A 27,018-nucleotide genomic window follows, 5' to 3' on the forward strand; every position below is an offset into this window, starting at 1 on the left:
AAATTGATCTCCCAAAAGACTGTCCCAATTTACTGTTCCACCGACAGCGTGGTATCCAATTCTTCACACTCTCACCCACCTTGACATTATCCATCTTTTAAATTGTTTCAATCTGGCAGACAGAAAAAAAAATTATATATATATATATATATATATATATGAGTATTTTGTTGTTGCTTTAATTTGTGTTGCCCTGGTTACTGAAGAGGTTGAACATCTTTTTCTTTCCTTTATAAAAATGTCTTTCTCTTAAAAACATTTCTTTATTTTTTTGAACATGTTTATTCTGATGTTTTCATCAATGTCCCACCAGCTTACAAACTTTTCAAAGCAAAAATCTGTCCATTGTTGATGACTTAGGTCTTACTTGTCTTTACTGCAACTCATCTGAACCAACAAAGAAAGCCCTTCTGATCTTCTGGAAACAGGTAATGTTCCCCATTTTTCATCATGGAATCATAAAAATTCTCTGAAGACACATCCTGCGTGAAACAATCACCAAGAAGCCTCACACCAGCCGATAATACAGGGAATAAGAGAGATTTGCTTTTATGTTTTTGCAAGACCAAGTCCTTGCTTCTTATCCCCCTTGAGATGTAGGCTTACGTGTATATGTAAGTAAGTACATGCCTACTTCCCTTCTAATGCAAAGGCAGGATATTTTGAGGTCGGGAAAGGACCTTTCCAGTCTGTTTGTGAGACGGAAGCTTTGCCGTACAGAATGCGTTAACATCTACTAACTCTGAACCTACTAATGGGAGAGAGTCGTGGGATCCTTAAATTTAGAAGTCAAGTCCTTCCTTAATGGAACTCTGGAACATGAAATTTCTTATTGCTAAGAATGACAAACAAACATTTTTAATACATGGTGGGAGTGTGCCTAGCTGTTTAGGTACCTACAAGAACACCCAGAGATGTAAGGTCAGTGGAATTGCAATATATGTGCATTTACAGAAATCAACTATGCATGTTCCTCAAAGAGAAAAAAGCAACCGTTTAAATGGAGCTGCTGGCCACCAGGTCGCTCGACACTCATGAGTATGAATGGGTACAGGGCTCCCACTGAGCTCGGGACGTGGTTCCAGTGTTGAAACATACAACACAAACATCTCTGCTGAATCTGTCACAGGTGAGGCCTGTGCTTTGTGAAACATGACTACAATAACCTCACTTGCCTGAATCCTCAGACACCAGCAGAAAGTAAAACTCTGTAGACTTGCTGACGTAGGCTGGGCATGTGAAGAAGCGGGATCAAGAACGAGACGGCTGCAGTATTTAAACGTCTCACCTCTGTGATCCATTCCTCCACTTTCCCTAGTAACCTGCGGGCAGTGGACTTTATAACTGCAAGAGACTGCAAGTTTCTGATTCCATCTGGACCAGAACACTTCTCTTCTGACGGCTCAGCATTCTATCCCAAACTGTTGACTATTTTAGTTCAATGATTCCCAGTTCTAACGGACCACATGTCATGCAACTCTTTCTTTGCTCTAAGCACCATGCGGCTCACACAGACAACCTGTAAAATTAGGACGAATGATGGAAAAAGAGATCATATTTGGGGTTACCAGAGGCAGGGGCTGGGGGGAGGGAGAGTTGGATGAAGGTGATCAAAAGGTACGAACTTCTAGTTATAAGATAAATGAGTGCTAGGGACGTGACGTACGATGTGATAAATATAATGAGTGCTGCCGTACGTTACATATAAGAGTGGTTAAGACAGCAAATCCCAAGAGTTCTCATCACAAGGAAAAATTTTTTTTTCTATTTCTTTAATTTTGTATTTACATGAACTGATAGATGTTCACTAAACTTACTGTGGTCACCATTTCATGGTGTATATAAGTTAAGTCATTACGCTGGACACCTTAAACTTACACAGCGCTATATGTCAATTATATCTTGATAAGACTGGGAGGAAAAAAACTAGGATGAATGAGACTTTTTTATGAGTTTGGGAGAAGAGACTATCACGACCTGAGTCTATTCCGAGAAAACAAACTACCCGAGATTCCAGTCACTTGAGGGACAAGAGATTGGTTACAGTTTTCTTAATAAGGATAAGGAATACTTTTTTGAAAGGCAGAACTTCACCATTTTTAAAAGGCAATAGGTGACTTCAGACAGTTTTTTTTAATGAAACGCAGAAAACTGACATATTCAAACCTTTTGGTCTTATCTCTAGGGGAGTTCTTCTCTAAAGTCAGATTTTCCCAGCCCCTCCAAGGAAGTCCTTGCTGCCTTTTAGATTGCTACAAAAGAGCCTCTCTCTGCGGGTCCATCTCCTAGGCTGTAAAATAACCCCCATCCTTGGCCTTGAGTTAGATATAACATGTTAGGATGACAAGTTTGCTGAGGTAAATGAAAACTGACCACTCTGTTAACGGCTGGCTACTGTTAGTGCCTCTGCCTTTTAGATTTGGGAGGGAGAAAGTTCAGTGTGTTCTGATCACCTGCACCAGAGCCCTAGGGCAGGAGCGGGGAGCTTGGAAATGCAGATTCTTGGTCCTCGCTTCTGGCTTTGTGAGTTGGAATCCTTTGAGGTAGGGCTCCGACGATGTCCACCTCTTTTAAAACTCCCCAGGTAACTCTTCTGCAGCCCAAAGCTTGGGAACCTCTGCCTTAGCAATTCCACATTGCCATTCAGTTCCTGCATTAAGCCAGGCTGGGAAATTTTATTTCTAAGGATTACTGAGAAATCGGCCTTGTTACTGGTCTTAACGGAAGATAGAATTGATTTCATTCACTGAGGCCTAGTTTCTTGCTGTCTCTTACACTTACACACACACACACACACACACACACACACACACACACACACAAACACACACACACCCCAAAGCCTTTAAATTTGAGTGTCTCCATGGGATTCTAACTCTGGAAGACATTTTTGCTTTCTTTGATAACATGGAAGAAAAAGTATCTAAAAGGAAGCTGACCATACAGATGTGGGGAAAATTCTATCCTCACTTTAGAGAGAGGGAAATTGAGGCACAGAGAGTTTCATGACACGTCCGGGCGGTCTGGGTGGTAGAACTAGGATTTGAATCCTGCTGCGGGCCAGGCTCTAACAGCTGTGAAACACTTCCCCTCAGGGAGAAGGGGTCCAGAGGGGACTTCCTCTCCTGTCCTTTACTACTACTAACAAAACCTCAATCACAAGCATACAAACATCAATGCTTTATCTCCAGATAGAAACATTTATATTAAGAATGGAGAAAGTCCCCATACATGAAGACTTCTGCGTCCCTAGTAAAACTTCTTGCATGGTGTCTAATAGGCAAACTGAACTCTGAAAGCCCAACTGTCCCCCGGAGACTGCAAAGTAGCTAATGTCCAGGCTGCAGGTGCGATTTTTGTGTTTTTTGTTTCGGGCCCTCACCACGTGTTTAAACAATGTGAACTGGTTGTCAAAATCTAAAAATCCGGCTTCCCTGGTGGCGCAGTGGTTGAGAGTCCGCCTGCCGATGCAGGGGACACGGGTTCGTGCCTCGGTCCGGGAAGACCCCACATGCCGCGGAGCGGCTGGGCCCGTGAGCCATGGCCGCTGAGCCTGCGCGTCCGGAGCCTGTGCTCCACAACGGGAGAGGCCACAACAGTGAGAGGCCCGCGTACCGCAAGAAAAAAAAAAAATCTAAAAATCAGATTTTAAATGAAGACCGAGCTTTTCAATGTCTTCTGGAAAATGGGCCCATGAGATCTGCATTCCAAGCGGTGACGAGTAGCCGGAGCAGAGTGCTGGCTGCTCCCCATAAACTGCACTCTCTCCTCGCACCACCGCCCCCACTGCCACCTACTGTCCTGCGACCAGGCTGCTTCATGCGTGGACGTTCCCTGCCTAACCCCTGCAGCCCTTTGATTTTGCTACCCTGGGCCCTAACCCATCCCATTCTTGTGGTAGGTTGGAACCTCACCGCACCAGCACCATATAAATAATTCTCGAGTTAGCCACAAGGTGAGCGCCGTCCACTGGCCTTTGTTAGCGGATGTACTAGAAAGGACGTACTAGCTTAGAGGCTGTGCGGTGTTTGGCCGAGGACAGTTTCCAGAGCCAGATTATGCCGGGCTTAACACCCACCTTTACAACTTATTAGCTGTGAGACAGCAGGCAAGTCACTTCACTTCTCTGAGCCTCAGTTTCTTCATCTGCAAAAATGGGGATAATACTACCTACTTCATGGGGTTGCTGTGAGGACTCGGTGAGGGTTAATTCATATAAGAGCTTAGAACAGTATCTGGCATATGGTAAGTTCTATGTCAGTGTCAGCTGCTATTATTATAACCACTTAGCTCAAACACCGATCTGGGCAGTATGTATTTTCACAAGTCCCCAGGAGTCGGGCCAGGACTTGGCCTCGTTCCCCTGGAACACCGTCCTTTGAGCTCGGCTCATGTGTACAAAGACTTGAACTCTATTTAGTAGCATTTTAAACTCTGATGTCCTCCCCCAGTCATGTTGACAACCGTAGTAATAATAGAATAAATGGTTTGTATTTTTTCTGTACTACTAAAGAACAGATGCCAACCTATACACATTCTCATCAGCCTTCACGACAGCTTTATTAAATGGGTGCTACTATAATCCCCAGTTGACAGAGGAAGAAACTGAAGCTGAGAAAGGTAAGCAGTTGGCTGATGGTCTCACCGTAAGTAAGTGGTAAAGGGGGTACTTGTGTCCAGGAAGTCTGGTCCCAAACCCACACCATTAACTCCACAGCTCACAGCCCTGTGCTCACACACACAAGCACATTACGCTTTCCTTAAGAGGAAAGTTGGTGTGTTCACATCTATCTTTCAACTGTCTTTTCCTTCATACGCCAACATCATCAATTTGCCATCTTGCAGGCAAGAAAGTTTGAGGTTCCTTTGATATTTTAGTGTCCTTTTCTCCTCTCTTTGGCCAAAGCCATCTATTTTTTTCCTTTATGACTCTTTGTATTTTGACATCTCCCCCCTCCACCCAACTGCCCGATTGCTCATGGATTTGGCTTGCCTGTTAGGAAGCTGACCTACTGTGACATCCACTACACTCTTGGTTGCCAAGGTGGGGTTGGCTGACCTGGCAGGCTAAAGGGTGTGCCGCTCCTCTCTTATCCACCCAGTGGGCCCTTCCTGAAACCAAGTCAGAAAGACTGATCTTCTCAGCTTGAGGGAAATGGTGTAGGAGGAACAGTGCTGCTCTGACAGAAGAGTGAAAGGATTTCTGAGTTCTTATCTGTTTTGCTAGGAGTTACGCAGTGAGACAGAGATGAATCTGTACTTGCCATTTCCAGGTCTTGGTTGTCCATCACACTACCTTGCCCTCTGGCAAACCTCTGATGGAAAGTATCATTGATTCTAGCAGAGGGAGCCCATCTCAGCTGGTTGGAGAAATCAGAATAAATTTGTCCAAATCCAGAGAGAAACATCAACAGCACCCATCTCTTTATGAGATGAGAGCTCACGGAAAATACCAAACATCTGTGGAGACCCTTCTGCTCTTAAACTAAAAACAGTTAGGCTAGTTGGATGCAATGTCATGTAGCAAATCATTTAGCAGATTAGATGCTAAGGCAGAGCAAGTAATAACCTAAATAGTCCACTTACTGCCCTACATCTCACTCTCTTACAGTTTGGTCGAACTATGTGACTGGTGTTAGCCAATCAATTATGAGCCTAAGTGACATGTGTCACTCCAGGGCTGAGACAGTGAAAACCCACGTGGGATTCTCTGGTTTTTCTGTCCCCTGTCTTAGCTTGAGAAGCCCTCATGCTCTAGATCAGAGGTTGGAGAACTATGGCCCATGGGCCAGCTCCCTGTTTTGATAAATAAAGTTTTATTGAACACAGCCACACCCATCCATTTACAGATTGGATATGGCTGCTTCTGTGCTAAAATGGCAGAGCTAAGTAGTTGCAACTGAGATGCTGACAGTGGCCTAAAATATTTACTATCTGGCCCTTTAAAGGAAAATTTTGTTGACTCCTGTTTTAGATAGAGCAGCTATAAGATGGTGGAGTTTCAGATAGCCTGGACCCTGAGTGACTGTGTGGAAGAGAGACCTTCCGCAAACCTACAAGGCCCATGGAACAGCAGTGAGGAAAAATCAAAACCTTTTGTTTGGGATTGTTTGTTACTAAGCACAATCTAACCTATCCTAGTTGATTCCAGTGGACATTCAAGAAAGGGCATTTTAGGGGACTTCCCTGGTGGTCCAGTGGCTAAGACTCCATGTTCCCAATGCAGGGGGCCTGGGTTCCATCCCTGGTCGGGGAACTAGATCACACATGCTGCATCTAAGAGATCACATGCCACAACTAAAGATCCCGCATGCCACAACTAAAAGATCCCACATGCCACAACTAAGAGTTCACATGCCATAACTAAAGATCCTGCATGCTGCAACTAAAAGATCCCACATGCCGCAGCTAAAGATCCCACATGCTGCAACTAAGGGTTCACATGCCATAACTAAAGATCCTGCATGCTGCAACTAAAAGATGCCACATGCTGCAACTAAGAGTTCACATGCCATAACTAAAGATCCTGCATGCTGCAACTAAAAGATCCCGCATGCCGCAGCTAAAGATCCCACGTGCCGCAACTAAGACCTGGTGCAGCCAAATATATAAATTAAAAAAAAAAACAAAAAAGAAAAGACATTTTACATTGGGAGGGATTAAAAAAGCCTACTTACTTTCGTGCGAAGTGAACTGCACAAGAAATAGCAATGATGAGAAGGCCAATAATAATGGAGGCGAAGGCCACCCACTTGGCATTCCTCCCAAGCCGCTTGGATCCTTCGATGTCTCCATCATTGTAGCTGTTCAGAGACTGGAGGACACAAGGGAAGAGCTGGTGATGACAACCCACAGGGAAAGATATGGCTTCCCAGGCTGATCTGAGCAGGTGGCACGGTTACCACTTCCTCCAGGAAGTCTTCCCTGAACTCCCAGTCTGAGTTAACTTCCTCTTCTGTATTTCCTGATTACTTTCATCTTAATATTTACCGTAGCATATTGAACAGACTGATTTGGCCTCTCCCATTAAGTGCTTTGTGGGCAGGGACCATTCCATCTCGTTCAGCACAGTATACCAGTGCCCAGTGCAATATTTGTCATGTAGAAGATGCGCGATAAATATTTGTATGATGAAAGGATGAATGGGTATATCTGTCTCATCCACTAGAAGAGGGGTTTGCAAACTATGGCCCATAGGCCAAATCCAGCCTGCTGTTTTTATAAACAAAGTCTGTATGGAATGCAGTCACAACCACTTATTTACTATTGTCTATAGCTGCTTTTATGTTACAACGATGGAGTTGAGTAGCTGGGACAGAGAGCATACTGTCTACCAAATCCTAAAATATTTACTAGTTGGTCTACGACAGAAAAAGATTGCCCGTTCCTACACAAGAAGGTCAGGGACATTGGCTGAACTGTTCACCTCTTTGCCCAAGCCAAGCTGCCATTCATCTGGCACCTCCTCATACAGCTTTCCCAGCTGTTAAAATATTGGAATACTTTCGTACTGGTTGGTAAACAGCAGCTACCCGTCCCCAATGTCCCAGCCATCCTGGCCTCTCCTCTGAGTTCCCCAGGCTTCCCCATGATCCAGCAACTGCAGGGTATCACTGGGCTCAGCAGATTATCCTTGTGCAAAGGCCCAGAATCAGATTCTGTGCCCCTTTGAGCAATGTCTGGGCCATTGCAGGGACTCAAGAAGTAAGCATTGGCTGAATGAATACGTCCATTTCCCTAAAGAATATGAGTTCATTGAGGGCATCTTGGAGTCCCAGGCAAAGTAGAGGTGCTCAGAGAATCCTTGCTGCTGAGCTGGAGGCCAGATGCCATTCTTCTCTCTTCTAATAAGCTCTCTTTATCGTAACTCCCATTGCTGAGAATTCCCCAAAAGTCATGCTGCAGCCCAAATAAGACCGGAAATATGCACTTATAAGTTAAGGACAGAGTGACCTGATCCATGCCGTGAACTGTAGGTTTCCGTGGGAGCTCTATTCTTGATCCTGAAAGCTCAGTACTTCAGTAATAATCACCCTTCTTCGTCGACTCTTAAGGGGAATGAGGCATATGCAGGCAACTACAAGCCAGAGAAGCACCCAGTATACCACAGAGCTTTCTGCTTCCAGGACCTTCCATTAATGCTTGGACCCGGCCACCTTAGTCAGCAACAGGCTGGGAGATTCGCCTTTCCCAGCGAGTCCTGCTTTTAGGCCTCTTGTGTGAATGGGAGAGTGAGAACGTGCAACGATGCCAGGGACTGCCAGCAGGGTGAGCTCCAGAATTCTGTACGCTGAATTCTTGGAGTTCTTAACTCTGGGTGCCCATTAGAAACACTTGGATAGTATATTTCTAAAAAATACAGATAGCTGGGCCCTATTCTGCAGAGACTCTGATTTAACTGGTGCAGGAACCAGACACCAGTTTTTTTTTAATTGTGGTAAAATGTGCCCAACATAAGATTTACCATTTTTGGTGTACAGTTCAGCGGCACTCAGTACATTCACACTGCTGTGCAAACATCACCATAATCAATCGTCTCAAACTAAAACTCTGCCCTCAATTCAACACCTGCTCCTCATTCTTCCCACCCTCCAGCCCCTGGCAACCGGCATGTTATGTTGTCTCTATAGATCTGACTATGCTAGGGACATTATACGAGTGGAGTCATAGAATATTTGTCTTTTTATGCTTATTTCAATTAGCGTAATGTCCTCAAGGTTCATCCATGTGGTAGCATGTGTCAGAATTTCCTTCCTTTTTAAGGCTAACATTCCATTTTATGGATAGAGTACATTTTGTTTATCTCCTTATTCACTGATGGATACTTGGGTTGCTGCCACAGTATTTGGCAGTCTCAGGACTGAAAAGCTTTGGTCTAGAGAGCTATCCTTAACATCCTGCAAGGTCAAGATGCTTACCACCTTAAGATTTAACCCAAGGAAGTGTGTCACAGAGTATGGGCTCTAAACGCAGAGAGATCTGAGTTCAGATTCCACATCTTATCAGCTGTGAGAATTAGAGCAAATTACCAAGCTTTCTAAGCCTCGGTGTCCTCATCTGTAAGTTGGGAGCAACAGTAATAACACCTCCTTCCTATGAGAGGTGCTAATGAGCTAATGCAGGCAAAGTGGTTAGCATCGGTCCAGGACATAATATATGCTCAACACATGTTGCCTTTTATTGTGAATTGCCACTGCCTGTTTTATTCTTCTTCTAAAGCTGAGATCCTTGGTGTGCGATAGACTCATCTGGGCTACTTATCAGAATTACAGGTGATCAATCTTTACCCCTTGACAGAATAGAATCTGGGGACCCAAGTTTGGGAAACTTTGTTTTAGAGGCTTCACAATCAAAGTCAGTGCATAGAATCCTAGAACCCCAAATTGTGAGTTCATGATCAGTTTAAAATTACGTAGATTCAGACTCTCCCAAAATGATCATTATTCTATCATGCTACCTTGGAAAACCCAGTTTTCAGATTAGTTCTGGTGATGTTTGTGTTTTGCTGTAACCAGAGAAAAAATAATGAGACACCCCCCGCCAATCTCCCCACAAACATTGCCAACTCTTGGCTGTTTGGATGAAAAGCCAGTTTCATGTTCTCAACAGCAGTGACAACGGAAGTGGGAAGAACAGCCAGTGTGTGCCATGTTGAAGGGTGTGTCTACATCTGTGCATTGCCCATGAGCACAGGTGAGGTGGGGGCTACCCAGGCCACTTGACTTGTCTGCTGCAGGTCAGAAGAGTCATGCTGGTGCCTGGTTAAGGGGGATTTGAGTGCAAGACACGAGCAAATCCTGCCCAACCTTCATCACCTGTTGCCAGTCTGGCATCCTGTATGTGACCCTCCTCTCTGCAATTCACCATCCCTCTGGAGCTCATAAGGGAGATGTTGAGTCATTCCAGGAATGGGTCCACGGTTAGCTTGAAAAACAGATGAAAAGCCTCTTTCAGTATTAACTGTGGACTCTTTTCTCCCCAGGAGTCCTCTAATGAATCCGTTTCTTCCTCTGGTTCTTGAAGAAGGGGCTGCCCATGGGTAAATCTGCTGGGTAGATGTAAGGATATGGGGGGAGGGATGAGGGTGGGATATTTTAGAACTCCCAGATTTCTACTCTAAAGGACTTCACTGGTGTGGGGCTTGCGCTTCAGGGTCATCATCTAACAATGAAGCAGGAAAGGATTAATTACCCCCCCTCCCCAATTCATTGGCTGTAATTCTTTTCTCTCCCAACTGGAATTGCATATTAAGTGTCTCCTGGCAGGTGCTACAGACTGAAGTGGTAGAAATGGCTTTTAGAGAAAATGCACGGTTTATAAATCTTTTTCTGAAGAGCTTAAAAAGCAAACTATCCCATCTGCTGTGGAAGAACTAGAAAGAAACAAGGGATGGCTTCAATATTTAAAATTTATATGATCTTCTTAGTTCTTTCACAAATTATGAATGAAATCTGTGAACATGTAAAGCATTCAAATGCTACAGAAACATATGCAGTAAATAGTAAGCTCTTCTCCCAATTCTATTTCCCAAAGATAACAGTGTGGTATGTTTGCTTCTAGATTTTTTTCCCATGAATAATATGAAAGGAAAACAACTGACACTTTCTCCTGTTTTCATTATCACTAAGCACATCATGTATCACAGTCATGAGAAAGAAATAGCAATTTGTATCCTGAGATTAAACCAAGAACAACAGGTTAGTCTATCTAGCCCGCATCCCTCTGATATTGAAACCTTGAGTATTTCCCCTAAGTCTTGGCAAAGAATTTCATCCTTGCCTTTTGCTATGTGGATGCCTAAACACAGGTCACTTCTTTTGTGGATATGTAATCTTTTGAGAAAGATACTGTTCCGCTTTGCTTTTTAATCATGAACAGATTAATGTAAAACTTGGTAACCTTGGCAATTTTGCATTTGTTTCCTTTACATACTTGCGCTGTGCTTTTTATTTGGCTGGCTGGTCATTTTGAGGCTGGACTTCCTTGTATTTCTTTTCAAATAAAATGTTTTCTTTTCTAGTTGTTTCGGCCTCTGAGTTTTTCTTTGACAAAATGATAGTAACAGATAACATTTATTGAGCATTTATTATGTACCAGACACTGTGTTAAATACTTTTCAAGGGTTATCTCATTAGTCCTCATAACAACCCAGTGAGGCAGATGCTTTGTTTTCATTTGACTGATGGGAAAATTGAGGCACAGAGAAGTTAAAATGATTTGCCCAAAGTCACGTAGCTAGTTTGGTTCTCTCTCTCACTCAGAGTTTTTCATTTTTTCCTTTTCCTCTTCGTTAAAAATGTGAATAGTATTATACTATATTTGTTCTGAAAGTTGCTTTTTTCCACTTGTTATAGGGTGGGAGGCTTTCCAAGCTAGTGCTTCTGGGTCTATCTCATTCCTGTTTTCTTTCTCCAGTCATGATTTAAAGTATATTGATAAACTCCCTAATATTGCATTATCCTTGATTCTTGGGGAAAATCTTAATTTGCCATGATGCATTTTTGGTGGGTAACTTTTTGTTTTCAAACAACTTCAAACTTTCAGAAAAGTTGCAAGTATAGTTGTCTCATTCTTTTTAATGGGTTTGTAGTAGTCACTTAAATGGTCACACCTCACCAAAAGACATTTCAGTTATTTAAAGTTTGTGGCAGTTACATAATATGCTGCAGTGGACACCCTCATTCATATTTTTTGTACACATTTGAGCCTCTTAGGATGGATTCCTAGGAACGGGATTACAGAGTCAAAGGATAGATGTATTTACATTTGGAGACATAGTCAAATCGCATTGCAAAAAAGCTATATAAATTTATATTCCCACTAACAGTATTTAAGTGTCCTTTCCTCCACAACCTTGCTAACACTGTATATTATCAATCTATTTTTGCCATTTTAACAGGCGAAAAAGAATCTCTAAATAACATTTCTTGATTAATAATGAAACTAAGTCAAATTCACACTTCCACTCAAATGTCACCTCTTGAGAGAGGCCTTCTCAGATGAGTTTATGTAAAACTCTCCCTGGTGACTAATACAGTGCCTGGAGATCAGTAAATACTTGTTGAATTAACAAATATATGTATGGATGTTTATTTGTCAAATGTATTTCTTCTTGATGAATTTTATACTTGTATCTTTTGTCTAGTTTTCTATTGGTTTGTCTTCTTATTGATTTGCAGGAACTTTTTATATATTATAGATCAGCAGTGTAAAAAAGAAATATAATGGGGGCCACATATGTAATTTAAAATTTGCTGGTAGCCACATTAAAAAGGCAAACTTGGGCTTCCCTGGTGGTGCAGTGGTTGAGAGTCCGCCTGCCAATGCAGGGGACACGGGTTCGTGCCCCGGTCCGGGAAGATCCCACATGCTGTGCAGCGGCTGGGTCCGTGAGCCATGGCCGCTGAGCCTGAGCGTTCGGAGCCTGTGCTCCACAACGGGAGAGGCCACAACAGTGAGAGGCCCGGGTACCGCAAAAAAAAAAAAAGACAAACTTAACTTTAATAATATATATTTTATTTAACCCAACACTCCAAACTATTATCATTAAAAACTACGGCACTATTTCAAATACTCAACAGTCACATGGCTAGTGGCAACTCTATGAATAGCACAGAAGATAATATACATTAATCTGTTAGGTGTGCTGCAAAATTTTCTCCCAGTTTCTCCTGTTCTATTGTCTTTTTCCCTAAATTATAACTTTTATTTATTTTTTAAACATATTTTTTTAATTATTTATTTTTTGTTTATTTTTGGCTGCGTGGGTCTTCGTTGCTGCGCGCGGGCTTCCTCTAGTTGCAGCGAGCAGGGGCCACTCTTTGCTGCAGTGGGCGGCCGTCTCATTGCAAGGGCCTCTCTTGTTGTGGAGCATGGGCTCTAGTCATGAGGGCTTCAGTAGTTGTGGCACACTGGCTCAGTAGCTGTGGCACACCGGCTCAGTAGTTGTGGCACATGGGTTCTAGAGTGCAGGCTCAGTAGTTGTGGTGCACGGGCTTAGCTGCACCGTGACATGTGGGATCTTCCCAGACCAGGGCTTGAACCCGTGTCCCCTGCATCGGCAGGTGGATTCTTAACCACTGCGCCACCAGGGAAATCTCATAACTTTTATTTTGATGTAGTTTAAGTTTCACAAAAAGTTACAAAGATAATACCAAGAGTTCCCATGTACCTTCCACCAAGCTTCCCCTAATGATGATATATATATATATACTTTTTAAAAATAAATTTATTTATTTATTTTTGGCTGCATTGGGTCTTCTTTGCTGCATGCGGGCTTTCTCTAGTTGCAGCAAGCTGGGGCTACTCTTTGTTGCGGTGCGCGGGTTTCTCATTGCGGTGGCTTCTCTTGCGGAGCACAGGCTCTAGGCGTGCGGGCTTCAGTAGTTCTGGCACATGGACTCAGTAGTTGTGGCTCGAGGGCTCTAGAGAGCAGGGTCAGTAGTTGTGGTGCATGGGCTTAGTTGCTCCTCAGCATGTGGGATCTTCCCAGACAAGGGTTCAAACCCATGTCCCCTGCATTGGGGGACTTTAAAAAAATAAATTTATTTTTTTAAAGAAAATGAAGGACCTTTAGATTCTTTCCGGTTTTTATCTTCCACTGCGAGTCAAATGAATGTTTCTCAGCATGTTGAACAAATGGGCTGTCCTCACACATTTTACAAGGTGCTCGAGTCCCCAGTGGTGCCTTTTCCCTTTTCTGTGAGCCTGGGCTTGTGCTGGCAAAATATAAGTCATTACAAAACCTAAAAAGAGCTTCCAGGTCTTGGTCAGCTGCCTCGAGCCAGCAAAGGTCACACTTGGACAGAAAAGTGGACAAGTTCCTTTCTCCTGTAGTAAATACTAGTGACGTCATGCTCACTGCGTCTAGTAACTTCAAGCTTATTTACACGTCCCTTCCCTGGATGGACACATGATACGCAAATACCCTGGCAGGAAAGCTGTTCAGGAGCCAGAAATGAGGGAGACTGTCTCTATGCCCAATCTCAGGAAGACTGCAGCAGGGACCAGCAAGATTGTGTTGTGAGGCCATGCAGCCAAGCCTCCTGGCTACCTGTCAGAATGTACAGGTAACTTCCGGCATCCACACTTCCAAGGAGACACCCAGAATAACCCCGTAAATTGTGGTAACTGGAGTTGAACACCAATGGGTCCAGTGTTGTGGGAATTTGTGGCACTTTACATCAATGATACAGCTGCTCTCTTGTCCTGAGCCAGGAAAATACGGAAAGTACTTTGTCTATTCCCTCTGGTCTTTACAGCAGAACTCCTGCTGCATTCCACACGATGATACCAGCTGAGACAGCATCACCTATGGGGTGGCTGCCAGGTGAAGATTTGCACTGAAACTCTCTCAAGTTATACTTTTTATATTCCTTATATTGGTGGCTGTACCTTAGAATTGCCTATGGTCCCAAAAATGCCCATAAAAATTCCTGTGCCCAAGCTCCATCCCAGATCAACTGAATTAGGATCTCTGGGGATAGGACTCCAGAATCAGTATTTTTTGGAAAGCTTCTCGGGTCATTGTGAGAAGAGTTGAGAACCACTATCCTGATGGACATTCATTCATTCATTCATTCACTGAAAAGCTACTTATTAAGCGCCAGCTATGTGCCAGGCACTGTTCCCTGCCCTCATGGAGCTTACATTCTGGTAAAGACTGAAAATAAATACTCAAACATGCAAATAAACAAGATTACAGAATATTACTAAGGTAAGAAAAATGGGGTGGTGGGAGGAAGGGAGGGAGAGAGAGAGAGAGAGAGGAAGGAACATGAGATGAGGCTGGAGGTGAAACCAGGGGCTATGATAGTTACAATAATGAATTATCATGCTAAAATAATAGATAATATTTATGGAGTGCTTATCCTCTAGAGTGCAGGCTCAGTAGTTGTGGTGCACGGGCTTAGCTGCACCATGGCATGTGGGATCTTCCCAGACCAGGGGTTGAACCCGTGTCCCCTGCATTGGCAGGTGGATTCTTAACCATCGTGCCACTGGGGAAGTCCCCAGTGCTAATATTTTAAGTAACCATAGATTAGTACAGGCCAGGTCCTGACCTAATCACTTTATGTGCATCATATAATTGCACCTTCACAGTAACCTCATGGGAGCAAGACGTTTTATCCTCTATTTTACAGATGAGAACACTGAGACTCAGAGAGAGGGAAGCAAATAATGTTTCTGTTGTCAAAGGCAACTTGCTAAGGGGCTACAAACTTAAGCAAAAGACAGTAAATTCACTGACAAAGCCCTTACAATAACTACTTCATTATGTCCCCCAAAACCCAAGAGCTAGATTTAATGCATTATTGATAACCCAGCACCAGAGAGCTGACTTGATTCTAATAAAAATTTGGCCACTGATTAAAAAACTGGGGCAAATATATCTCTCATCTGAGCTACTGATCTCTCTGACAAAAACTCATTCATTTTCTTTTTTTTTCCTAACACCAAACGTGCTCAGAATTTCCACGTTCACCCTCAAATAAAACTAGCCCCCAAACACCAAATAATAACAATGGAAGACATTGTCAGTTATTTTTTATTTTGGCTTCCTGGTCATTATGGATTCAGTAAATTAATGCACGTAGGTGCTTAGACCAGTGGTTGGGAAATAATACCAATAAGTATGAGCTATTATATTGATATTATTATGTCATATGCCAACTGAGGAAGATGAAAACAAATGAGCTATTAAATATACTTTGGTAGAGTCCACATCCCCTTGCCCAGTTGCTCTCCTTCATGATTTTTCCCAGTGTTAAGAAAAAAAGACCTCAATAAAAATCAAGAGTTCCACCACTAAGTCCCCTTCCTCCTTGGTAAGGCACAGAAGGTGCATTTCTGTCACTTGGGACAGGTAGCAGAGTGACGCCTTAGCAGTCAGTGACACCTTAGTGGAAAGTGGCTTTTCTGGAAAGCTCCTGATATCTGATAGCATGTGAGGGGATGGGACTGGAAGCTCTGAGCGGCCTCCCATCGTTGGCTCCCCTTGCCCCTGGGGAGAGACTCATATTCTCATTCTCAACTGTGGCCTTCCAAGCCCTCCAAGGCCTGGCCCGTGGCATGCTTCTCCAGCCTCTTCTGGAGCCCTCCTCCCTGCTCACCCCCTACCTCCTTCCTGGCCCTGGTCCTCGTCTGGGTTATTTCCTCTGCTTGGAGCTCTCTTCCCTGTCCGTCCCATGTGGCCAATGTCTGCTCATTCTTCCTGTCTCAGCTTACAGGTCAACTTCCTCAGGGCAGCCTTCTCAGGTCACCCCATCCTAAGTAGGTCCCTTGATCTAGGCTCTGACTCAGCCCTGGTCTGTTTCCTTCTGGAAAAGCACAATCAAAATGGAGCTGGTATTGCTAAGAGAGCTCTCAAGGCCGCTAAGAAAGTGTGGCTTATGCACATCTCAGCCTGGATGGAATCTGAACTTTGACCACTTATGTCTTTTTTTTTTAACAGTCATGCATTTTATTTAATCTTTCTACCTCCTTTGCATTTGAATTATTTCATAATATTACTTGTTTAACCATATCCAGGTCAATTATCATTCTTCTGAGAACAAAGACATAATCAACATAAACAACGCATAATTCCCTATTCTTAATGTTGTTTGCTAATATAATACCTTTTCTCAAAGAAGGTGATATTTTTTTAACATCTTTATTGGAGTATAATTGCTTTACAATGGTGTGTTAGTTTCTGCTTTACAACAAAGTGAATCAGTTATACATATACATGTGTTCCCATATGTCTTCCCTCTTGCGTCTCCCTCCCTCCCACCCTCCCTAACCCACCCCTCTAGGTGGTCACAAAGCACCCAGCTGATGTCCCTGTGCTCTGCGGCTGCTTCTCACTAGCTATCAGTTTCTTTACATTTGGTAGTGTATATATGTCCATGCCACTCTCTCACTCTGTCCCAGTTTACCCTTCCCCCTCCCCATATCCTCAAGTCCATTCTCTAGTAGGTCTGCGTCTTTATTCTCATCTTGCCCCTAGGTTCTTCATGACCTTTTTTTTTTTTTTAGATTCCATATATATGTGTCAGCATACGGTATTTGTTTTTCTCTTTCTAACTTACTTCACTCTGTATGACAGACTCTAGGTCCATCCACCTCACTACAAATAACGCAATTTCATTTCTTTTTATGGCTGAGTAATATTCCATTGTATATATGTGCCACATCTTCTTTATCCATTCATCTGTTGATGGACACTTAGGTTGCTTCCATGTCCTGGCTATTGTAAACAGAGCTGCAATGAACATTGTGGTACATGACTCCTTTTGAATTATGGTTGCAAAGAAGGTGATTTTTAAAAAAAAATTTTTTTTTAAATTTTTATTGGAGTAGAGTTGATTTACAATATTGTGTTAGTTTCAGGTGTACAGCACAGTGAATCAGTTATACATATACATATATCCACTCTTCTTTAGATTCAACCACTTACGTCTTAATGTAGCGTCCAGAACATCTGCCTGCTGTTCCAGAAACTCCAGATACTTATCAGACACTTACCCTAAAATAACTCATGTCAGTGCATCCCTTCAGGACAAGCTATTTCCTTTCTTGAGTCAGAATCAATCATAATTCCTGCCAGACAGCTTTAACAGCCTTGTGGCTTTTGCCTTTATAAGTCCCTGACTCTTTCTCTTCCCTGGAACATTCTTTCAGTTTCATTTGAATCTATGTCTCCTGAATTGCAATTCCTAACATCCCAATGAACTCTTTTCTTATTTGCAGGCTTCTGCGTTTTCTTGGTCAACAGCTCTTGGTGTGACTCACGGTTATTGACTCTGTTGCTTATTGACCTGAGTGTGTGTTACTGTGAGCTCCATGAGGGCAGACACCACGTCTCTCTTTACTCAGCACTCCATTTCTAGTCCCTGATGGAGGGCACTTAGGGTTCCTTTAATTCCCTTATATGAGGTCAGAAAACCAAACAAATCCACAAGCAAAGCAGACAGACCCCAAAACAAAACCATCGACCAGCATAACTTTCTGACCAACCAAGACGACCTGTTATTTTGGTACTGGCAGAACAAAGGGTAAACTGAGTCACCTAACTTTCTGTGTCAGAGTTCCGAAGGGTGGGCTTCTGCCTTAGAATGGCAGACACGGGTTTGCTGTCTGAATGACCAGAAGAAAGAGTTTTGGGCTCGAGGTCAAGCACTCATGAAGGAATTTTAGTTCTTTAGCCTTCACTTTATAGGCCAAAGTCACTGGCGATTTTTCACTTAAATGGAACCTCCCCTCCCAACATTTGTATGTGTGTATGTGAATTGTGCTCTGCCCAATTTTATTACAGACGTTATACAATAGATATATGGATCCTTAATATGGTAGCAGCTGAACCTAAAGGAGAATAAAGCCTTGGAGGGATGGATCTGAACCTCAGTTTTCCTCACTTGCAAAATGGGGATAATAGTACCTACAACACAGGTTGGTGGTGAGACTTAACTGAGATGAGTATAAAAGGGCCCAGCATTATCTCGTGTAATTCTGAAAACAATGCAAAGAGGTCTGCGTTAACATTCCTGTTGTAGAGGTGGGAAAACCTAGACCCAGAGAAATTAGGTGAAGGGATAGAGCTGGGACCTGAACCCAGGAGTTGAGCACAGAGCCTGAACCCTCACAGTGTCTGCCTTTGAATCTACTGCCAGCCTAGTGTTCACATCGCAAGGCAAAGGAGAGAAAGGCTACAGGCGAAAAAGGAAGGGTTTCGCTAAAAACTTTGCAACACGCAGACAGTTCCCTCCAACAAGGGTCACAAAGCAAGTGAAAGAAACAAGGCCCAGACCACCCACTAAAAGAAGAGAAAATATTTGCAAGTTAGATATCTGATAAGGGACTTGTATCCAGAATATATAAAGAACTCTTACAACTTAACAATAAAAAGACAAACAATTAAAAATGGGCAAAGAATCTGAATAAACATTTCTCCAAATAAGATATACAAACAGCCGATAAGCACGTGAAAAGACGCTCAATCTCATCAACCATCAGGGAAATGCAAATCTAAACCACAACAAGATACCTACTAGGTTGGCTAGAATAACGAAGACAGGCGATGACAAGCATTACTGAGGATGTGGAGAACCTGGAAGCTTCATACCTTGCTGGTGGGAATGTAAAATGGTGCAGCTGCGTTCGAAAAAAAAAGCAACTGACAGTTCCTCAAAAAGTTAAAGAGAGTTACTCTATGACCTGACAATTCCACTCCTAGGTATATACCCAAGAAAATGGAAAGCCTATGTTCACACAAAAGTTGTACACGAGTATTCACAGCAGCATTATTTGTAACAGCCCCCCAAATGGAATACTCAAATGTCCTTGTTTCTTTTAAAATTTACTAGCCCAAGCCCAAACCCTGTTCAGATTCTTTACTAACTGAATACCCAAAACCTAAGTTTGTCCTGTCGCTTCTTCACAAATTTACTGTTTCTTTGTCTGAAAGGTATAAAGGCTGCCTACCTTGGCCACTTCTTTGGTCCCATTTCTAGAGAACTCTGTGTGCACGAATTAAAATTTGTTTCTTTTTCTCCTGTTAATCTGTCTTGTGTCAATTTTATTATTAGTCCAGCCACAAGAACTCAAGAGGGGTAGAGGGGGAAAATTTCCCCTCCCTGACAAAGCCAAACATGAGAGATCACATGATGTATGATTCTATTTATATGAAATATCCACAATAACTAAATTCACAGAGACAGAAAATAGATTAGTGCTTGCCAGGATGTGGGAGCACAAGGGGATGGGGAGTGACTGCTAACGGGAATGGGATTTCTTTTACGGGTGGTAAAAATTTATTGGAATTAAACAGTGGTGATGATTGCACAACCTCGTGAATATACTGATACCAAAACCCACTAAGTTGTACACTGCTTTGTTTTTAAAGAAACAAGACCAAGTGACAGAGCTTTTGCACAGTGAGGGCTCCAGTGGCTCAATGCTGGAGCCCAAGGAAACTGGCAGGATCTGGCAAGAGATGGTGGCAGGGCTTAGAATCAGCATGGGGGTGCCTGGCGGTTACCCCAGAGCCCACCGGAAGCAGCAGCCAGGCCTGCATGTGTTAATGGCAGATAAGACTTCTGTGTGAGCATGTGAGAAACATCTCCTAGAAATATGGAAAGAAATTCTGTGGGGAGTTGATTTAGCAGGGAGGGATAAAAACCAGTGAATCCTGGGCTATTGTGTAGAAATGTAAGCCCCATTTAAACGCACAGGTCATTAATGCCTAGGGAAACTGGGATCCAGACAAAAACAGATCGAGCTTCAGTGACCAAATTAACTTTGAGTAATTGTTCTAATTTGGAATGACGGTCGAAGTAAGAGTAAACCAAGAATTGATGCTAAATCTGGGAGCAGGCTGGCTTGAGACCAAAGCAAAGTAATGGTCTGTTAAGAGCTCTTGTGTGACATCCCACTGGATAGCAGAGCCCTACCTTTCTTTTTTTCTTTTTGCAGTACGCGGGCCTCTCACTGCTGTGGCCTCTCCCGTTGCAGAGCACAGGCTCCGAACGCGCAGGCTCAGCGGCCATGGCTCACGGGCCCAGCCGCTCCGTGGCGTGTGGGATCTTCCCGGACCGGGGCACGAACCCGTGTCCCCTGCATCGGCAGGCGGACTCTCAACCACTGCGCCACCAGGGAAGCCCCCTACCTTTCTATTTTGTGGCCTATTCTGGGATTCCTTCCTGGGGGAGTTAAATCCATTTTAAGTGGATGACATAGATGTCATAGCACATGTCCCTGGAACACACAAAACTTATTCCACCACAGGGCCTTTGCACCTCCTGGCTCTGTCCAGGTCTTTCCATGGCTGGCTAGTTCTTATCCTTTAGTCTTTGCCCATCACCCTTTCTAAAGTAGGTTTTCCTCACCACCTGCCCTCACTAATCCTTCTCTCATACTTCCCTGTTTATTCTCTTCACAGCGCTTATCACTCTGAAACGATCTCGTTTATGTGCTAACTTGCGTATGGTCTGTCTTCCCCGACTCGTATGTAAGTTGCCAAAGAGCTGAGACTTTGTCCCACTCGACAAGCAGGGGAAGGCGGTGGTTGTCCTGTGCTGCCCATGGAGGATTGGGTAATTCTGCCCAATTTGGGGGCAGAGTAGATCCCTTCGGTTGTGAGTCTGAAGCCACATGCTCCAAACATCTCCTCTGTTTTATTTCCTGTGTTTTATTTCTTAAGTGATTCAGAATTCTTGAGGGGAAGCAGTGTTTAATTTGCTGACCTAACATGTAGACTGCTTTTAGTCACGAGAACCTGTTAGCTCACAGATGTCCAGAGTGTCAGCTGTATTTATCTACCTGGTCGCCACAGTGTCTGGCACGTAGTAAGTGTACAAAAACTGTTGAATGAATGAATGTGTGAGGATCCCCGTTCCCTGCTTTCTACCCTTGAGAAATGTCAGCTGAAAATTTCCCAGGTCCTGTGCCACCTCCTCTAAGGGAACTGAGCACACTCAAGTGATGCTTCTTTGTGTTGACTTAAATCTCTCCTCCCTCATCTGAATTCCTTCTCCCAGCTTTTCTCTTTGAACTTCAGAGCTAACTGCCATGCAATCGGCTTCCTACCATGGTGGCAGGGGCGAGGAACGGCCATAAATGGAAGAGAAGCCTGGCGACCCAGGCTTTCTCTGTCTTTGGCAATGCAGATGCCTGTTTGCCACATCCTGCCTCCTCTGTTTTCCTTCTCATTGATAATGGGTCTTGGACTTTGCCACAATCAAGCACAGATGTGGAAGAGATTTTTTGAGGGGGTTCATGGGATGTCTGACGTGATGGAGACATCCTCTCTGGTGTCTGCCATTTCCTTCTGTTGGGAGATCCTTACTGAGGAGACAGTGTGGCTCAAGGGAAAATATTATGAACCACGTGTCCTTCAAAAGCACGAAGAACGCATCTCAGGAGCATCAGGGGCCTTCTAAGTGGGTGAGAGACAGAACAAACAAATGGGCTTAACTATGGAAAGCAGTATGGAGGTTCTTGAAAAAAATTAAAAATAGAACTACCACACGATATAGCAATTCCACCCGTGCGTATATATTCAAAGGAAATGAAAACAGGATCTTGAAGAGATATCTGCACTCCCATGTTTACTGCAGCATTATTTGCAAAAGCCAAGATACGGAAGCAACCTAAGGGACCATCAATAGGTGAGTGGATAAAGATGTGGTATATACACACACACATACAATGGAATACTATACAGCCATGAGAAAGAAGGAAATCCTGCAACAACATGGATGGACCTTGAGGACATTAGGCTAAGTGAGATAAGTCAGACAGAGAAAGACAAATACTGTAGGATATCCCTTATATGTGGAATCTAAAAAAGCCAAAGTCACAAAAACAGAGAGTAGAGCGGTGGTTACTAGGGGCTGGAAGCTGGGGACCTGGGGAGATGTTAAGTGTACAGATTTGCAACTAGTAGATAAATAAGTCCTGGGGATCTAATCACAGTATTGTGATTATAGACAATACTGTATTATAAACATCAAACTTCTAAATATCAAAGAGACTAGGTCTTAATTATTCCCACCATGAAAAAAGAAAAGATAATGATGTGACATAATATAGGTGTTAGCTAATGCTATGACGGCAATCATACTGCAATACATAAATGTATCATATCAAAATGTTATACATGTCAAACTTACACAAGATTACATGCCAATTATATCTCAATTAAAAAAAAAAGTGGGCTTGTATTAGTGGAGGTGAGTTTCTGCTTAGGTAAAACCCCAGTAAAATCAGACCCAAAACAACAAAACTGCTATTTTCTAACCATTTCCTTTGGGCAGAAACTGTGCTAAGCTGTGCTTTCTCTATCCTTAGAGATTTTCAAGACTAGAACAAAACATCAGAATAAAATAGCATTTGTCTTGACTGAGCTACAGAGCTGACCATTTCAGCTTGATAAGAACGTATGGAGCTTCCCTGGTGGCGCAGTGGTTGAGAATCTGCCTGCCGATGCAGGGGACACGGGTTCGAGCCCTGGTCTGGGAAGATCCCACATGCCGCGGAGCAACTAGGCCCGTGAGCCACAACTACTGAGCCTGCGCGTCTAGAGCCTGTGCTCCGCAGCAAGAGAGGCCACGATAGTGAGAGGCCCACGCACCGCGATGAAGAGTGGTCCCCGCTTGCCGCAACTGGAGAAAGCCCTCGCACAGGAACGAAGACCCAACACGGCCAAAAATAAATAAATAAACAAACCAATGAACCGACATTAAAAAAAAAGAATGTATGATGTAGAAGTAGCCCCACCCTTCAAGGTGGAGAAGGATTCACTTATCTACCACCACCCCCTCTTCCTTCTTGCTGAAGATTTTTATTGTCTTTAGAAAAATCCTTATTTCTGACTAGAAATGAAGTCTAAACATTTATTATAGAAAAATTGGAAAATAGTAAAAACTTATAGTAAAATCTGAAATTATAATAGCCAAGATTTACCAAGTACTTTGCATATATTATCCTATTGCATTCACAGGGCAACCCCTTGGAGGTAGGTGATATATCTTTTTTTAAATAAATAAATTTATTTATTTTTGGCTGCATTGGGTCTTCGCTGCTGCGTGCGGGCTTTCTCTAGTTGCAGCGAGCAGGGGCTACTCTTCATTGCGGTGCACAGGCTTCTCATTGCAGTGGCTTCTCTTGTTGCCGAGCATGGGCTCTAGGTGCGTGGGCTTCAGTAGTTGCAGCACGTGGGCTCAGTAGTTGTGGCTCGTGGGCTCTAGAGCGCAGGCTCAGTAGTTGTGGTGCACGGGCTTAGTTGCTCTGCGGCATGTGGGATCTTCTCGGACCAGGGCTCGAACCCATGTCCCCTGCACTGGCAGGAGGATTCTTAACCACCGCACCACCAGGGAAGTCTGGAGGTAGGTAATATTGTTTCCAATTTACAGATGAGGAAACTGAGGCTCGGAGGTTAATTAGCTTCATCAATGTCACATGACAGCAAGCAGGGAGCCAGGAATCAAACACTGGTGGACCTGATAATAGCATTTGTGCCCTTAACCTTTACAGTTATAACACTGTCCATATTCCTGCCACTTAGAATCATTGTAGACATTTTGGAATGCTTTCCAGACTTTTCCCCCCATGCATGTGCATGTTCATGTGTGTGTGTGCATATAGGTGTGTGGATACTTTTAATTGACAGAATGTGTAAGAACGTGTGCTCTTACTGCGTATACAACTTTATATTGTCTTTTTTCCCCTACTTGATCTTTTACTTTAAACATTCCCCTGCATCATAAAAATTCCTCAAAAGCATGATTCTAACAGTTATAAAATATTCTATGTTCTAAATGTATGTATTATAATTTAGTCAATCTCTTCTGTTGGAATCAATCTTTATCTCCATCTTTAATCTTTCACATTTAAACCACAACAATGACAGACATCAATTAAGCAGTTACTCTGAGCCAGGCACCATGATTCATGTATATTAACTCACTTCATAATTCATTTCATAACTAATGCTGGGACGAACATGTAATATGTAACGTTATGCCTCTTCATTTAGTTAATTTTTTTAACATCTTTATTGGGGTATAATTGCTTTACAATGGTGTGTTAGTTTCTGCTTTATAACAAAATGAATCAGTTATACATATACATATGTTCCCATATGTCTTCCCTCTTGTGTCTCCCTCCCTCCCACCCTCCCTATCCCACCCCTCCAGGCTGTCACAAAGCACCGAGCCAATATCCCTGTGGCATGCGGCTGCTTCCCACTAGCTATCTACCTTACATTTGTTAGTGTGTATATGTCCATGACTCTCTCTCGCCCTGTCACAGCTCACTCTTGGTGAAGCTTTCTTTGTATAGATCTTGCTTGTTTCCTAGGTTTATTTCTGGTATTTAAATTTTTTATTTGCTATTGTGACTTTGCCAGTATTTTGATCTATCGAGTTCCCAATACTGAAATCCTAATTTCAGAACATGTTCCCTTTGCTTCAAAACACCTATTCTCTCTTTCAAAACCATGCTCATCTTTATCATCCCTTTATCTCTAGTAGATATTTGCCTAATGGGAAGTAAGTAAGGTTTTCTCTCTTTCTGTCTGTGTATGTGTCTCTCTCTCTGCCTCTGTTTCTCTCTCTCTCACACACACTCACTCACACACCTGTGCAAACTTACATCCATGTCTGAACATAGTCGGAGATACTTCTGTCCAGGTGTAAGAACTCTCTTTATATAGATCAATATTGTCTTAGATCCCAAACTCCCAGATAGCAGGTTCCATCAAAATAGCCTGATGGATGTGGGTACTCGGTAAATACTTTTAGGAATAATGTCTGAGTTTTCAGAGGACTCTGGGGTTTCCTGTTTAGATTTTGCTTGCTCCTAAGTTTCTTTGCCTAAAGGTAGTGCTGGGAATTCAGAGACTAAGCTTTTAGATCATAAGGCACATTTCCTTGTCATCACCATTCATCTATTCATGCTAATCTGTCTCCTTCTTGGGCTTCTGGGCTGTTTCTCTCTATAAATATCTTCAAGGACAAGTGAGAATTGCCCTTTTGCCCGTCTATCACTAAAATAAAAAAACTAGAGAGAAATTCTGCCAGGCTTGATGGAGAGTATTACATGAATGTTTCTTATATCAATGGAGCAAGGCTATTAAAAGAAAAAGCTCTCAGAACATCAAAGCTGTGTTCCTATCCAAGGGCAAGCATAGTCATCTGATTATAATGCTTCAAGAGGCCAGACTGTAAACTTCATGGGGGTGAGGACTGTCATGTTTGATTTTGTCCACTAGGGTCACCTTTCAGAGCCTTGTTTCCTCATGGATAACCGGGGAGAACCGCTTTCGTCTGTGTCTCGCTGGAATTTTGTGACGAACAAGTGGAATTGTGTCCATATGAAAATGCTTTGAGAAGTAAATACATATGGAAAAATGTAATAATACAAACAATACTAATAATAACAGCAATAGCACACTATCAAAATTATCCAGAACAAAGAACAAATGAAGTTATCAGAAGAGGCAGTTAAATATAGGAGGTGTCCTTTAGTTTGGGGAATAGAAAGCATGAGGTAAAGGGTAAAGGAAACAGAAAGACAAATTTCTGAATTCCACCTGTAGAAAAGAAGCTAATGAGGGAGGAGGAACATCAGCAGAAGTCTGGCTGGGGGACACATTACAAATATCTGCGTTGGGACTTCCCTGGTGGTCCAGTGGTTAAGACAACGCACTTCCAATGCAGAGGGTGCAGGTTCGTTCCCTGCTCAGGGAACTAAGATCCCACATGCCACGTGGTGTGGCAAAATATATATATATATATATATATATATCTGTGTTGGGCTCAGTATCAAAAAAACCCAAACAAGCCAGTCAAAATATGGGCAGAAGACCTAAATAGACATTTCTCCAAAGAAGACATACAGATGGCCAACAGGCACATGAAAAGATGCTCAACGCTGCTAATTATTAGAGAAATGCAATTCAAAACCACAATGAGTTATCACCTCACACCAGTTAGAATGGCCATCATCAAAAAGTCTACAAACAATAAATGCTGGAGAGGGTGTGGAGAAAAGGGAGCCCTCCTACACTCTTGCTGGGGCATGTAGATGGGTGCAGCCATCATGGAGAACAGTATGGAGGTTCCTTAAGAAACAAAAAATAGAGCTACCGTATGATCCAGCAATCCCACTCCTGGGCATCTATCCAGAAAAGGTGAAAACTCTAATTCAAAAAGATCTATGCACCCCAATGTTCATAGCAGCACTATTTACAATAGCCAAGACATGGAAATAACCTAAATGTCCATCGACAGATCAATGGATAAAGAAGATGTGGTGTCTGTGTGTGTGTGTGTGTGTGTGTGTGTGTGTGTGTGTGTGTCTGTCTGTCTGTCTGTAGTAGAATATTACTGAGCCATAGAAAAGAATGAAATAATGCCATCTGCAGCAACTTGGATGGACCTAGAGATTATCATACTAAGTGAAGTCAGACAGAGAAAGACAAATATCATATATCACTTATGTGTAGAATTTTTAAAAAATGATACAAATGAACTT

The 27,018-nt window shown here is 42.9% G+C and overlaps 1 protein-coding gene across 1 annotated transcript in view; it reads right to left on the reverse strand.

Moving 5' to 3' along the window:
- The window catches only part of TMEM233 (transmembrane protein 233), a 39,331-nt gene that overhangs the window by 2,231 nt on the left and 10,082 nt on the right, over positions 1-27,018 (reverse strand). The window contains exon 2 of the mRNA XM_033837897.2: positions 6,678-6,814. Within this exon, the coding sequence (XP_033693788.1) occupies positions 6,678-6,814 (137 nt within the window). The remainder of the gene's footprint in view (positions 1-6,677; positions 6,815-27,018) is intronic.

This window comes from Tursiops truncatus, chromosome 13 (genome assembly GCF_011762595.2).
Source record: "Tursiops truncatus isolate mTurTru1 chromosome 13, mTurTru1.mat.Y, whole genome shotgun sequence".
NCBI lineage: Eukaryota > Metazoa > Chordata > Mammalia > Artiodactyla > Delphinidae > Tursiops > Tursiops truncatus.